Source organism: Lineus longissimus, chromosome 5 (assembly GCF_910592395.1).
Source record: "Lineus longissimus chromosome 5, tnLinLong1.2, whole genome shotgun sequence".
NCBI classification, from domain to species: Eukaryota; Metazoa; Nemertea; class Pilidiophora; order Heteronemertea; family Lineidae; genus Lineus; species Lineus longissimus.
In genome coordinates this window covers 13,095,817-13,109,422 of record NC_088312.1, presented here as the reverse complement: position 1 = coordinate 13,109,422, position 13,606 = coordinate 13,095,817, and the positions used below count along the sequence as shown (strand labels likewise).

Here is a 13,606-nt window from a genome sequence, read left to right as displayed (position 1 = left end):
GAAAGGTCATCGAAAGAAAAAAAATTCTCGGCGGGACGACTTATTATCTCGGGGGGACGACTTATCATGTCGGGGGGGACGACTTATTATCACGGGGGGACGACTTAGTAAGTCGGGGGGACGACTTAGTAAGTCGGGGGGAAGACTTATTATGTCGGGGGGACGACTTATTATCTCGGGGGGGACGACTTATTAAGTCGGGGGACGACTTATTATGTCGGGGGGACGACTTATTATCTCGGGGGGACGACTTATTATCTCGGGGGGACGACTTATTAAGTCGGGGGGACGACTTATGAAAGCGAGGGCGAGGCCTGGCTGTGACTGTCTCATCTCTCTCACCATGTAGACAACTTGGCAGAGCAGCCATGACTGATTTGGCCTGGCTGTGACTGTCTCATCTCTCTCACTACAATTATTGTCAACTACGTTGTAAACATAATGCTCAAAATTGATTCATGAAAAAGGCAGTAGGGCAATATTATTATTAAGTTGTCAACATGGTGAGAGTAAGTCGTCCCCCCGACTTAGTAAGTCGTCCCCCCCGAGATAATAAGTCGTCCCCCGGACATAATAAGTCGTCCCTCCCGACTTAATAAGTCATCCCCCCCCCGAGATAATAAGTCGTCCCCCCCCCGACTTACTAAGTCGTCCCCCCGACTTACTAAGTCGTCCCCCCGAGATAATAAGTCGTCCCCCCGACATAATAAGTCGTCCCCCCGAGATAATAAGTCGTCCCTCCGACATAATAAGTTGTCCCCCCGACATAATAAGTCGTCCCCCCCCCGACTTACTAAGTCGTCCCCCCGAGATAATAAGTCGTCCCCCCGACATAATAAGTCGTCCCCCCGACTTACTAAGTCGTCCCCCCCCCCGAGATAATAAGTCGTCCCCCCCGACTTACTAAGTCGTCCCCCCGAGATAATAAGTCGTCCCCCCGACATAATAAGTCGTCCCCCCGAGATAATAAGTCGTCCCTCCGACATAATAAGTTGTCCCCCCGACATAATAAGTCGTCCCCCCCGACTTACTAAGTCGTCCCCCGAGATAATAAGTCGTCCCCCCGACATAATAAGTCGTCCCCCCGACATAATAAGTCGTCTCCCCGACTTACTAAGTCGTCCCCCCGAGATAATAAGTCGTCCCCCCGACTTACTAAGTCGTCCCCCCGACTTACTAAGTCGTCCCCCGAGATAATAAGTCGTCCCGCCGACTTACTAAGTCGTCCCCCCGAGATAATAAGTCGTCCCCCCGACATAATAAGTCGTCCCCCCGACTTACTAAGTCGTCCCCCCCCCCCCGAGATAATAAGTCGTCCCCCCCGACTTACTAAGTCGTCCCCCCCCCGAGATAATAAGTCGTCCCCCCGAGATAATAAGTCGTCCCCCCGACATAATAAGTCGTCCCCCCGAGATAATAAGTCGTCCCTCCGACATAATAAGTTGTCCCCCCGACATAATAAGTCGTCCCCCCCCGACTTACTAAGTCGTCCCCCGAGATAATAAGTCGTCCCCCCGACATAATAAGTCGTCCCCCCGACATAATAAGTCGTCTCCCCGACTTACTAAGTCGTCCCCCCGAGATAATAAGTCGTCCCCCCGACTTACTAAGTCGTCCCCCCGACTTACTAAGTCGTCCCCCGAGATAATAAGTCGTCCCCCCGACTTACTAAGTCGTCCCCCCGAGATAATAAGTCGTTCCCCCCGACATAATAAGTCGTCCCGCCGAGAATTTTTTTTTTTCGATGTCCTTTCCCAGCCACCGTATTTCTCCGTATGCCAGTCATAACGTTCCTGACTGGGGAAACACCGATTGCAGTCAACACATCTGCCCTACAATGGAAGACTGCAGTATCTGCAAAAACGTTAAAATGAAGTCAAATGACTTCAAAGGTTTTTGTCTACACACACCTTGATTTTGATGCTTCAACTTTTGACATATCTTATGGGTTATGGGTAGTTTTACACAAATCAAAATGTTATCAAGAGAAAAGATATACAACTGTATTCATTTCAGGTGTTTCTTGGTCTAATAAGCAGTATCAATCATTATTACAAGATTGTTTTGGATGACATACAGTATGTGCAAGAATCTAAAGTTCATTCCAATCATTAATCTACAATCTAATTTTATTCTATGCTAGGCGAGACATATATATATGTGACATCTAAAATTTTATCATCATTGAGCAATCATTAACACTTGTGTCCACACTAATGTCTGACCAAATACTAAGAAAGCTTAAAACAAAACAAAAGATCACCATCCAACATTAATGTGAGTTCAGCAAGATTAGCATTTGCTTTCAGTCTTCCTTTCAACTGATTTCACCCGACAAAACGCAATTTGAGATGATTTACTACATCGTCACTTTCCCTCCGGAAATAGAGGGCTGCATCGTGCAAATCTGTAACGAATTGGTCCACTCCACTCCTTAGGTAGCCCGCCATTGAGACGGAGAACTGGTCCTGCGTACGGGCATTTGATACCAGTCCAAGGCCACACTAGTACTTGGAGCGGGCGAGATGTACCCTCTCGCTCGACTGATTAAAATACCACACTTGGTACCTATTCAGTGTCTTTCTAACGCGTCGTTCAAGGGTCACCAATTCTCTCTTGGCCCAGTGCTTTCCTATGAAGAAATTAGCACATGACCCCGACACAACGTTCATTCGTTGCCTTGACCTTGTTCCCTAGGCTGAGCTCGCTCTTCCAAATCTCATTCAATTTCTTGAAGTATTTGGAGATGAGCTCCTCCTTCAGAACCGCAGTGTCAACACCAAACAGCTGCTGGATACCAAGGTAACGATATAGCGAATCCGACCCGTATTTGGTAATCTGAGCCTTTTCGAGGACCTCCTGCCTGTCGTGTTCATGAGGTTTGCCTCGTAACTCTCTCCCTCTTACGAGGGATGCTCGTGCACATTTTGCTAGATTAAGCTCTCCACCGAGTGCTTTAACCATCCTACCCGCTGTGGCGAGGACGATATCCATGTGCTTTTCACCCTTGGTGTAAGTCTTGATGTCGTCCATAAACGCTAAGTGAGAATTCACCCATCCGTTCGCCATGTGATAACCTCTATCATGCACATTTCTCGATCGCCCGGCTCAGTGGGGCGAGAGTTAGGCAGAAAAGGATGGGCGACAGTGATCGAGTCTCCTTGTAATAACCCCCGGCGGTACATAAGTACTTCCGACTCGAGGGTCTTCCTTCCGGCTCTTAGTGTTAACCGACTGCTCCATTTAGGGATGATTTGGTTTACCATACGTCGTAACCATGGAGGGGCGCCATTGGCTTCCAGGCAATCCTTGATCCACTGGTGTGGAACCCTGTCGAAAGCCTCGGAAAAGTCGAACCAGGCGACTGAGAGACTTTTCTATCCTCTCTTTGCATTTGTAGTGATGAACCGGTCCGCCATTAGGGCATCTATTGTTCCCCTCGTTCCCTTCCGCAAGGCCCTCTGCTGGACGGGCGGGGCGTTGGTGCTGATGGCAAGATCCGTCAGCCTATTCTCCATTAATGCTGTCATTACCTTATAGCATGTATTGAGACATGCAGGGTCCTTGCGGCCACCTTTCTTGAAAATGAGCGTGATTTTACCTTGAGCCAACCAGTCGGGGACTGGTTTCCCGTTAAGGTGACAGCACACAGTCTCCCTTAATGTCCTGTTTGTTCCTTTCAACATCTTCAACCAGTAGTTTATGATGCCGTCCGGGCCAGGGGCCTTCCAAGCCTTGAGCCTACAGATAGTTCGTTGCCACTGGATCGCCATCTTGGAGGGTGTAGACTGCCTCCTGCACGCGCAGGGGACAGCCGCGCTTGGAGTATGCCTCCGCGCACCACAGTTTGACGTCGCGGTCTTTAGAGTCATATGTACCCTTCTGCCCAACTATACCATCCCAGAAGTTATAGAGGGACGACATTTCAGTGGTCGGCTCCGGTTTACCTCGCTCATTCGGTTTTCCCCTGTCTAAGGAGTCCAGGCCATAGAGACGGAAGTTGTGGTTCTGAGTGCACACCTTTTGCCTCCTTTTTTGGTCCTTAGCCTATTTTAGCCTCACCTTTAATCTCTGGAGGGCGACTTCCTTTGCTTGTGCGATAGTGGCAATGGAGATGTCTCCCTTTATTTGCTTCTAACGCTGGAAATGCCGAATGCCACGCTGTTTCTTGGCGGTTCTTCCGGATCCGTTCTAGCTCTACGTGCAGGTACAAGAGAGTCTTCCTTAGGTTCAAGATGTCCTTCGGAGTCTTCTCTCTGTACCCATTCCCTTCTCCCGACTGTGGGTTTTGCTTCTGCGCCTTGGGGGCGTCGTTCATTTGGAGAACGAACAATATTGACACGTATGTCATTGTGTTCCAGGTAGTAAACGTCTTATCGGACGTTTGCCATTGTTCCTCGAACAGGATGACATCTTTTTCCATCCTTTCCTCGTTCATACGGTCTTCCCTCCTCCCCAGGTGTTTCCACTACTTCCACTGCCGGGTTGTTGCCAGACACGCCTGGTAGTACTTTCTCTCCTCATTAGGTGCGTTCCTAATGTCGAAGGGTCCGTAGTCTGCCTTTGGATCCCGTTGCGTCTAGGTCCTCATCTTCGTCGTCATCGGAAGACTCGTCTTCCTGGACGTTGATTTGGGCTCTAAGCCTCTGCCCCCACTAGATTTTCCTTAGGGATCGGGTTCTCGGCTTCCCCCAGTACGGGTTCTGTCTGTTCTTGGTCGTCCATACACTCCAACCTCTGAGGTCTGGAGCTTTTGGCTACCTGTCACAATCTGCTCGGGAGATCGGGTGTCCTCCCTAACCTCGCTGGGTATGGGTAGCGACCTCTTCTCCTTCATCGCTGCCGGCCGACACGTTATCGACTACAATGCACTGTACATGTACTTGATTGAGGACTCCTGCATGAGACCGCTCTCCCACCTTCCAGTGTTCAGTCTCGGTAAGTCTGTTCTGTGTCCCGAGAACCTGAAACAACCTGGTTTGCCAGACTAGCCAGGCCATGCACAACTTATGTATGGGGCTTGCGGTATCGGGACAATTCCCCCCGGACAATTCCCTCCCCCGGTCAATTGCCCCCTGTAAAATTGTCCCCCTGTCAAATTGCCCCCCGTAAAATTGCCCCCCAGCAACACTGACCTTCGAAAAATTTCATGAGATCGTCCTTTAATGAATTATAAATTTCATGGTGGTGAAAGATCAGTTTCTCCACAATGATTCAAGGAATGTTTGAGTTGGGTCACCGAATCCATTGTTCCAAGATCCCTTGTTGTCATAGCCATAGACAATTTCGAAAAATGGAGAGCTCTATGACTGATCAAAAGATTCTCTTAGATGGGTTTGCATAGGACTTAGGACTTTGCAGGAGGGAGGTAGTCTTGGGAGTGCAAACTGAGGAGAAAACACCTTTGTAAAGATAAGGTTAGGCTCCAAAGGGGGCATTTTCACTGGGGGGTAATTGTACCGGAGGGCAATTTGACTGGGGGGGGGGGGAATTTACCTAGAACTTGGCAATTTGATTGGGGGGCAATTTTGATGGGGGGGGGGGGGGATTTTACAGGGGGAAATTGTCCGGGGCGGGGAGGGAATCGTCCTAGAACCGTATTGACACTACTCAGCTTCCAGACAACGCGCGTCAATATGGGCGGAGGCGACGGAGGCAATACGGCTGGAATTTCAGTATGCCTTGGAAGGCCGGAGGTACGGGAGTTCTTTTGCAAATGCCCAAAACATTTTTTTTTTTTCCTCGCGTCAACTATACTGCGCCGAGAAGTCACAGCTTTGAGTTCCTCTACTGTCACAGTACAGTGCACGTGTCTTGGATTCAAAACTTTTATTGGCGGTTTTTATTACACTGGGCGAATTCTTTATGGAATGCTGGTTCACCTCATATCACGTCCGCGATTTCATTTCGTCTTGATAGCAGTAGTCTGCAGAAAGACAAGTGACGCTGAACCCCAGGTTGGTCTGGTTGTGTTTCGGGATGCACATCAAGCTTTATTCATGACACGATATATCTTGATCTTTAATCCCCGGCTTCAGACCTGTCAGAGATTGATTGTTTCCCGTGTCTTGAAGAACTTCATGAAATGAGAAATGTCGCGGGAAGAATACCGGGGAAGATTCCAAGATATGAGAAGAATGAAATGCGTCGTCCTTAGATCCCCCCCCCCCCCCCCCAAGACTGAAGTCGTAACGGATCTTGGAGGGAGAATGCAGGAAGACCCAAAAACATTCAAAAGCAATGAAATACACGAAAAACTATCTTGATGGCCAGAAAAAGGTCTGATTACAGAAAATCACAGCATTTTGAGAAGTTGTGGGCAGTAAGGCATTTCTTGGTCGGTGGCCCTTACTTCACTTCATCATCAGGGCCAAGCATGATGAACAAAATGTTAGAATACATCAACATATGAAAACAGTGACATCTTCATTTTTACTAAATCCATTTATTCAGGGTATAGTATTGACTGTACAAGAATATAATCAACAACTACATGTATGTCTGGCACAACTGTTTATTACATTATACACAATATGGAGGGACTTCAAATTCTAGTGAATGGACGGACAAAAAAAATAAATAAACTGTGTAAAACTACACAAATCTTATTTTGACCAGACGTCTCAGTAGGTATGATATGAGATCACAGGTGCTGTCAATCGAAATCACCAATGATGGCAAGATTATTCATGTTTTGGCCTCACCTGCCAAACTTTATGCCCTCTTATCAAAGGGACAGGTAGGGCAAAAGATGTGTTGCTTTTTCACACTAAAGTAGTGACTTCTCAATACAGGATCACGGAAAAATCATTCAACAGCAATAAACAGTGCATTAGAATTGATTGCAATTCGTAGTCATACCTGAAATTAAAGACTACGTCACAAACACTAACAAAAATCATTTATTAGTGATCAGCTTTATAGTGTGAGAGCACATGTGGTGTCGATCAGTGGTATTTTTCTCATACCACATAACGACCACGCCCAAGTTGTCCCTTTAAAGGCCTACGCCGTTCGTTAAAAATTTTTAACCTGTTATTGAATTTGAAAATTATCAATTGCGTAAATACACACTAAAATTAAATTTCAGCACTGCTTTTCTGTAGACAGATAGCCAAATACTATAAATACAAAGTTTCTACAAATTCGTATTCATAATAACTGCACTATGGCATTGTGTATTGGTGGATTTCTATTTAACTGAACCGCTAGTACTAACGAACGGTGTACCCCTTTAATATAAAGACTCATGAATTTGCTGGGATTTACACCAATTTGCAAGGCTAAGATACATGTACATGCAGATACCGCAAAACCCAACGTGACTTTACATGTACACTTAGAACTTCGTGACCTGGTCGCTATAGTATATACAGTTTTTAGAAAAGTTTTGACTATATTTTACAAACATCACATTTATGCACAATATTTCCCTATCACAATCACAGTTAAGTGTGCAGAAAAATTGCAGACCCATCAAGGAAACTGTTATAATCAAACACATCAGGGAGCAAAACATTCTGTGGGATTAATGTCGGACTTTTGTATAAGTTACACACCTGATATGATTTGCAGCTTCCCAGTAACGCATAATGGCAGAAGCACTGCAGAAAAAAACTAAACAAAAAAAGTGGACTCCCCAATAACCAGCTGACCCCAAACTACATGTATAATCATAGTACACCCACAGAAGAAATAACATATTATTTTCCCATCACTTCAGTGGTAGAAATAGAATACACAGAAAGAAAGAGAAATACATGTAAGCTGTGACTCTTGGGAATTTTGATGCGATATCAGAATCTGATAATGAAGTTATTAGGCCTCTGTTAATAGATGGACTGCAAGGGCTGATCCAGGACTATGAGAAGGGGGAGGGGGCGCTGAGCTCAGGACACAGCATGAACATCTCACTAAAAAACAATATTTTTTCAAGTCTGCAGAAAATAGGGACGGGGGCCGGGTCCCCCCCCCCCCCCCCACCTTGGATACACCACTGGACCGACTCGAGTAACCCCACGAGACAAAACAACAGGTTTACTTCGTGGCCCAGTAAATAGCATTTGATAAAAGACCGCAGATGACGCGCAACAACTTTAGTGGTAGATGAGGCAGACGGACAAAAAAGGAGTACCTTTAGACTCTATAATGCCCCACACAAGGAATTTCAGCACGTCTATAAATGTGGCATGAAATATGGATTCAATGATACACAACCTGGATGATAAAATAGACGAGTTTATAAAGTAAATCCGCATCAGAAAGTACAAAGTGCTCACAGACATTCTGGGTTTTTTTGAAAAATTTGAATCCGATATATATCATTATCATCAACAGTACATTTTTAACAACGAATGTAAATGTGTAACATAGTATTGTCTAATCATTGATACCACTTCATGATAATGAAGGCCTGATAATGACCTATTGGATTGAAGTCAATAATGGGACAAAAAAAACAAATATGTGAAGTTCAGAGTCATTTTTGTGTCTCTTCTTGCAACCACCATGATATCATTTTATTTACGAGACGGTAACAACTGTTTCGGAAAAATGTTAGGAATGTTTCATTCCCTCAGGAGTTCTAAAGTTTGTTGATTTTCAGTATCTTATGCCTCTTCCTCCTCCTCTTCTGCTTCTTGTGTCTGCCCTACTGGTTCTTCCTCTTCAACTGGCTGGAAAGATTAAAAGAAGAATAGGATTAGAGGAGCCGCATACATTCATAGCCTAGTCAAACACTGAGCTCACTGCCAGGCATAAGGAGGCAGGAGCCATGAAGGTCAGATTAAAGTAAACAAATTTGCAAATCGGGGTCTGTCCTATCTCGCAGAAAATCAAAACTCTTCAGGGATGTTGGAGAAATATGATTAAGTCAAACTCAACCAAGTCACTCACTTACTCACTAGTCACCAGAAGATGACCAACGACCCCATATCTCTTCCCTATTGTTCCCCTTTAAAAAGTGGTAGCAGTCTTTCCGACTTAAGCTTTAAGTGTGATTCACGAAATTATCTTCTCAATTCCTCACCTCTTTTTGCGCCTCTTCAGTCTCCGCCTGTGATTCTACGGCTACAGGTTCAGGTTCCAGTGAAATGGTTGGAATACCGCTTGCCATCTTGTCCTCAACCAACTGTTTGGCAGCCTCCTGAGCTAGTTTATTTTGCTGTTCCTTCTGTTCCAACTGCTCGAAAAGATCAGTACGACTCCTGACGATATCTCGCAGAATTCCATCAAGTACCAAACGTCCGTGTACAGCCTTGTTGAGCTGTTCGTCCACACGTTCCATCAACCAAGGCATGAAGCCTTGCTCAACATCTGAAATGAAATCGACATAGTTACAACACTGAATTTTTACTACAATGCTGTACACCCAGAAAGATCTGTGGCCATCTTATACTGCGTTTTTTTAAATTTTTTATTTTAAAAGTAAACACCTCGAACTTGATGTATTTTTTAAGCATAATCGACTGAGAACCTGCTTTCAACACACCAACCCATGTGATTATGGTTTTCTCACCAAAACCTATAATGAGGTCAAAAGGAGGCTGTAGAATTACGGTACATTATCCATAAAACTGAATCATTGTAACCAAGGTGTTTTATAATTTCAAACAAAGTATTCTCACCTCGCTCAACAGGATCATAGAAGTAACCATTGTCTGATAACGTCCCAAACACAGAGGGTACCAGATCTGCGAGGTAACTCTGAGCGAAAGCTCGGGCAGCAATCTTGTCAGCTGTCTCGTTCTCCTTCTTGAGAATATCCCTCTGTTGTTTCATACGCCTTTCCTACAAACGAGAGAAACATGTCAAAAAATACTCTTTCAAAAGGTCTCAAACACTTGACCTGCAGTTGAAATCAATGAACTGGTGCGATCCGGTGACTCGAATCAGCATCTCATGCAGTTTACTTATTCTGTCGGGAAACAAACTTCAAAACTTGTGGAAAATACTGAATGTTTTCTTAAACCCCTTAGAATAGGCCCTGGAACATTTTTCTGTGTTTCCCTATATTTCCCTGGAGAATTTCAGCAATTTTTATCCAAAAGTCCCCCTGTACAAGCGAGCTACTAAATTTCAATATTATAATATCAATAGACCCCTGACCGGCCGAAAACCGGCCTTAGTTTCATTGCTTAAGTAAAGATGGCGATGGTGTCGCTTGAGATTAGGTATGTACTGGCGGACAGCTAGCGGCCGGTAAGGGGTCCAAATGTTATTAAATATAGAGAACTCTTGAATTCAAAAGAAAAACCTCTACTAATGCAAGTAGCTAAATTTATAGGTGAAATTCTCGTCTACTACTAGTACTAGTACTTCATGTATAATCATTTATCCGGTCTTGAATTAGGCCTATCATGTTGTACTGCTCTGTTCGAACTATTATGTAACAATATTGTATAACCTCCTCATACTATACAGTCTTGGAGAATAAAGTTGAATTGAATTGTATGCAGGAACAAATCAGCGGCCGGATATCGACTGCGTAAAATGATACACAAATTTACAACAAAATTCTCCCAAAAAGTTGTTTTTTCAGACTGATAGGTGATGAAGTGGCATGGTTATTTTCGGGTAAATGATGCTCCTATCAAGAGGAATGTTACATTTGTTGTACTTATCTATAGTACCGAAAAAAATCAACCGCCTGGTAGTACATACCTTCTCTTCCCGATGACGTCTCTCCTGCTCTTCCAGTCTCTGCTGTTCAACCAACTCTGCGTTACGCAGCTCCTCAAATGCTCGCTGCTGAGCTCGCAGATTCGCGAGTTCTTCCTCCTCCATCACCTCCAGCAATGATTGTTCGACGGTCTTTCCAACAAGAACCTCTAAGATTGGTTTAGCTTCAATATCGAAGTCAAAGAGCTGAAAGAAGCAAGAAAAATTGGCTTGAGAATTTTGCCATGTATGGTTGCAACCATACAATATCGACTGCATCCCCCTTTTATTAAGCCTGAAGTTGACTCCAAACGTTTATCCTCATTAAACCTAACGAAGAAGGTACGCCTATATTGCAGGTTTCGAAATTTGTTTCAATTAAAAAGGGCACAGCACTTTTCCATGTTTGCAGAAGAAAGGCAGTCTTTAAATCAAAAGGAAATTAATGAAGGAATTAATGCTTTCATGAATGAAGAAATTCAAAGGGCACCAAGGAAATTTGGAAGAGAGCAGGAAGGCATTGGAATGCCAGCTGGAGCAGATCAACTCGGATTACTCCTTGGCCTTACTTGAATAGGGACTTCTTTTCATTACTACACACGATACCATTCTCATGACATACAAGACTTAATGCAAGACACCTGTATAAACTTACATCTCCTTCTAAAATTTGAGTAGCACAGTCCACACCAGATTTTGCTGGAACAAAAAGTGGTGACGGTGGCCGGTCGAGGAAGGCATCTGTTTGACATTCTACATCGGCCTCTTCCACGCGGTCACTCAATTCCTCCAAATATAATTCAGTCTGGACATCTATGTGTTTTCTCCCTTCCACTGCCTCCGGTGACTTAGGTCGGAGCTGCTCCTTTGCACGCTTCCTGGCAATAGCCCTACGACGGCCCTCCTGCTGTCTTTGAATTTCAATTGGGTCGGGTTGTGCAGACTGAAATTTGAACAATGAATGTGAATGTGGAAGTCACTGCTTCACCAGATAGAGGTGGCTCCAGGCAGTAATGCTAATGTATGGGATTTACCAGCATACGGGTTAGGAGACAGGTTGTTAAGTCATTCTTCTTTTGTATTCTACCATCTTTCGTCAAAGGACAGGACGCTGCAGACTTAAAGCCCACCTTAAGAAGATGAACATGGCCATGTCCGGAAGGTGCCAGTGCAACACATCGGATAAGACAGATTTCACAGGGTTTCAAAGTTTATGGTATTTGGGAAGGGGCTATCCATTTACAAATGTAGTAGCAGCACGCCTGATTTTGGGACCTCCTGTACCTATTGGTATCAGCCCCCTCCCCCCTCAGTACGTACGTACTAAATGGAAAACCCCAACCTTGGATCGACCAAGACTTGATACCTACTACTGGTAATGTGTGTTGAGCATAAGTGTTTCCACGAACAATCCTTCTGTCGTACATGATGTTACCGTACGATGATTGGTTGCCATCGACACTGAAAAATGAAAATGCATATTTATTTTTTCAGGCACAAAATTTAACTTGGTAATAAATCTATTGTTTTGTGATACTATAGATTCATGCACTTGATTGGGAACAACGTTTACATGACGTAGTGATGGCCGTCGTCACGTCACCATGCATTTTACATTACTGTAACGTGACGAGACGCGACGTTTTCGTAAACGTTGGTCCCAATCAAGTGCATGGATCTATAGTAATGTCTTATGAAGGCAATAATGCCAAGTTAAAATTTAACGCAACTGATAGATTTTGTTTTGGCAACCAGTTCCAAGTTAAATTTCTGTAGCAACAAAACATGGCAGTCTGCCTGAAGAAAATATTCTGACCATTGTCATCTTGTAGTTTTTGCCCCCCCCCCCCCCCCAATATGCCTAAACATCCATCTACGGCATCAATTCAATGTCTCCTGACAATAGTGACATCATTTTTCACTTCGAAACAGTTCAAACACGAAGACATTCAGAATCGTCATTCATGGTTTTGTTGTGCGTCTTTTCCCTATTCGCGATGTTTCCAATTAAACTTTGACAATGATACATCTAGGCAATATCAGAAGTCGGCTTAGGCCTTCTGACGTGTTCTGAGTGTGCGCATTTTGATTTGCTTTGGCCACATTTCGACTTCTTTGTCGAGTTCGTCTGAATCACTCGTATCCATCGACTCCATCCATCCACGTCATCAAGCAAGCCCAGTAGTGCATTTGGTCCTGGCACCATAAAACATATTAAAACAGTAGGCCACCATTAGGCAAGATCTAAATATATTTCAACTTACTCTTCTGGGCCTTCCTGAATATCCCTGTACTTTTTCCTCTGCTGCACAGCTCGAGGCTGACTGGCAAAAGTGTAAGTACTTTGCTCTCTTTGAGGGAGAACCGCCGTCATCTTTGTCATTTATGTTTTTCTGAAAGAACACTAGTTATTTCTGATCCTATTTGACACGTTTGTGAGCCACAGGGGGATTCTTTAATCGAAGAATGAGGCCTGAAGCTGGAGAGATCAAGATGTCATAAATCGGACGTCCATGGATTTGTGTACATCGATGTTGCTGGTGTACAGGGATACGAAAACCGCATCACTTCGCGCAAAAATACATAACACGACACTCAAAGAACTGCTTAATTTACTTGTTTGATGAATGAACTAATTTTTATGCATTTGTTTTATTCCAAAAACACCTAATTCAATAAATGATATATTTGTTAATTGCTATTATTATGAGAAATTACGGTGCACTATATTTTGCGGATGTATGTTGAAAAGAAAATGTGTTAACACTATTGCCGTTGTTGCCTGGCTACGGCTAATCGATGTAAACAGTCTAGTTTCAATTAACAACGATAGTCGCCGCCACTGTTAAAAATATAGAGGTTTCGTTTCACGGTTTCACGAACCCCCCCCCCCCCCCGTACGGAAACGGACAGAATATAGAGACACACAATTCCACCTTGCCATAGA

At 44.2% G+C, this 13,606-nt stretch overlaps 1 protein-coding gene across 1 annotated transcript; it reads right to left on the bottom strand.

Moving 5' to 3' along the window:
• Positions 1-6,425: 6,425 nt before the first annotated feature.
• LOC135488231 (radial spoke head protein 3 homolog) lies at positions 6,426-13,177 on the bottom strand. The gene is made up of 7 exons (XM_064772744.1): positions 12,924-13,177; positions 12,030-12,120; positions 11,315-11,602; positions 10,663-10,866; positions 9,627-9,789; positions 9,029-9,315; positions 6,426-8,675 (listed from the first exon to the last, which is right to left on the bottom strand). The coding sequence occupies exons 1-7, from the start codon at positions 13,040-13,042 to the stop codon at positions 8,610-8,612; spliced, it is 1,218 nt and encodes a 405-aa protein (XP_064628814.1). The 5' UTR covers positions 13,043-13,177; the 3' UTR covers positions 6,426-8,609.
• Positions 13,178-13,606: the final 429 nt, after the last annotated feature.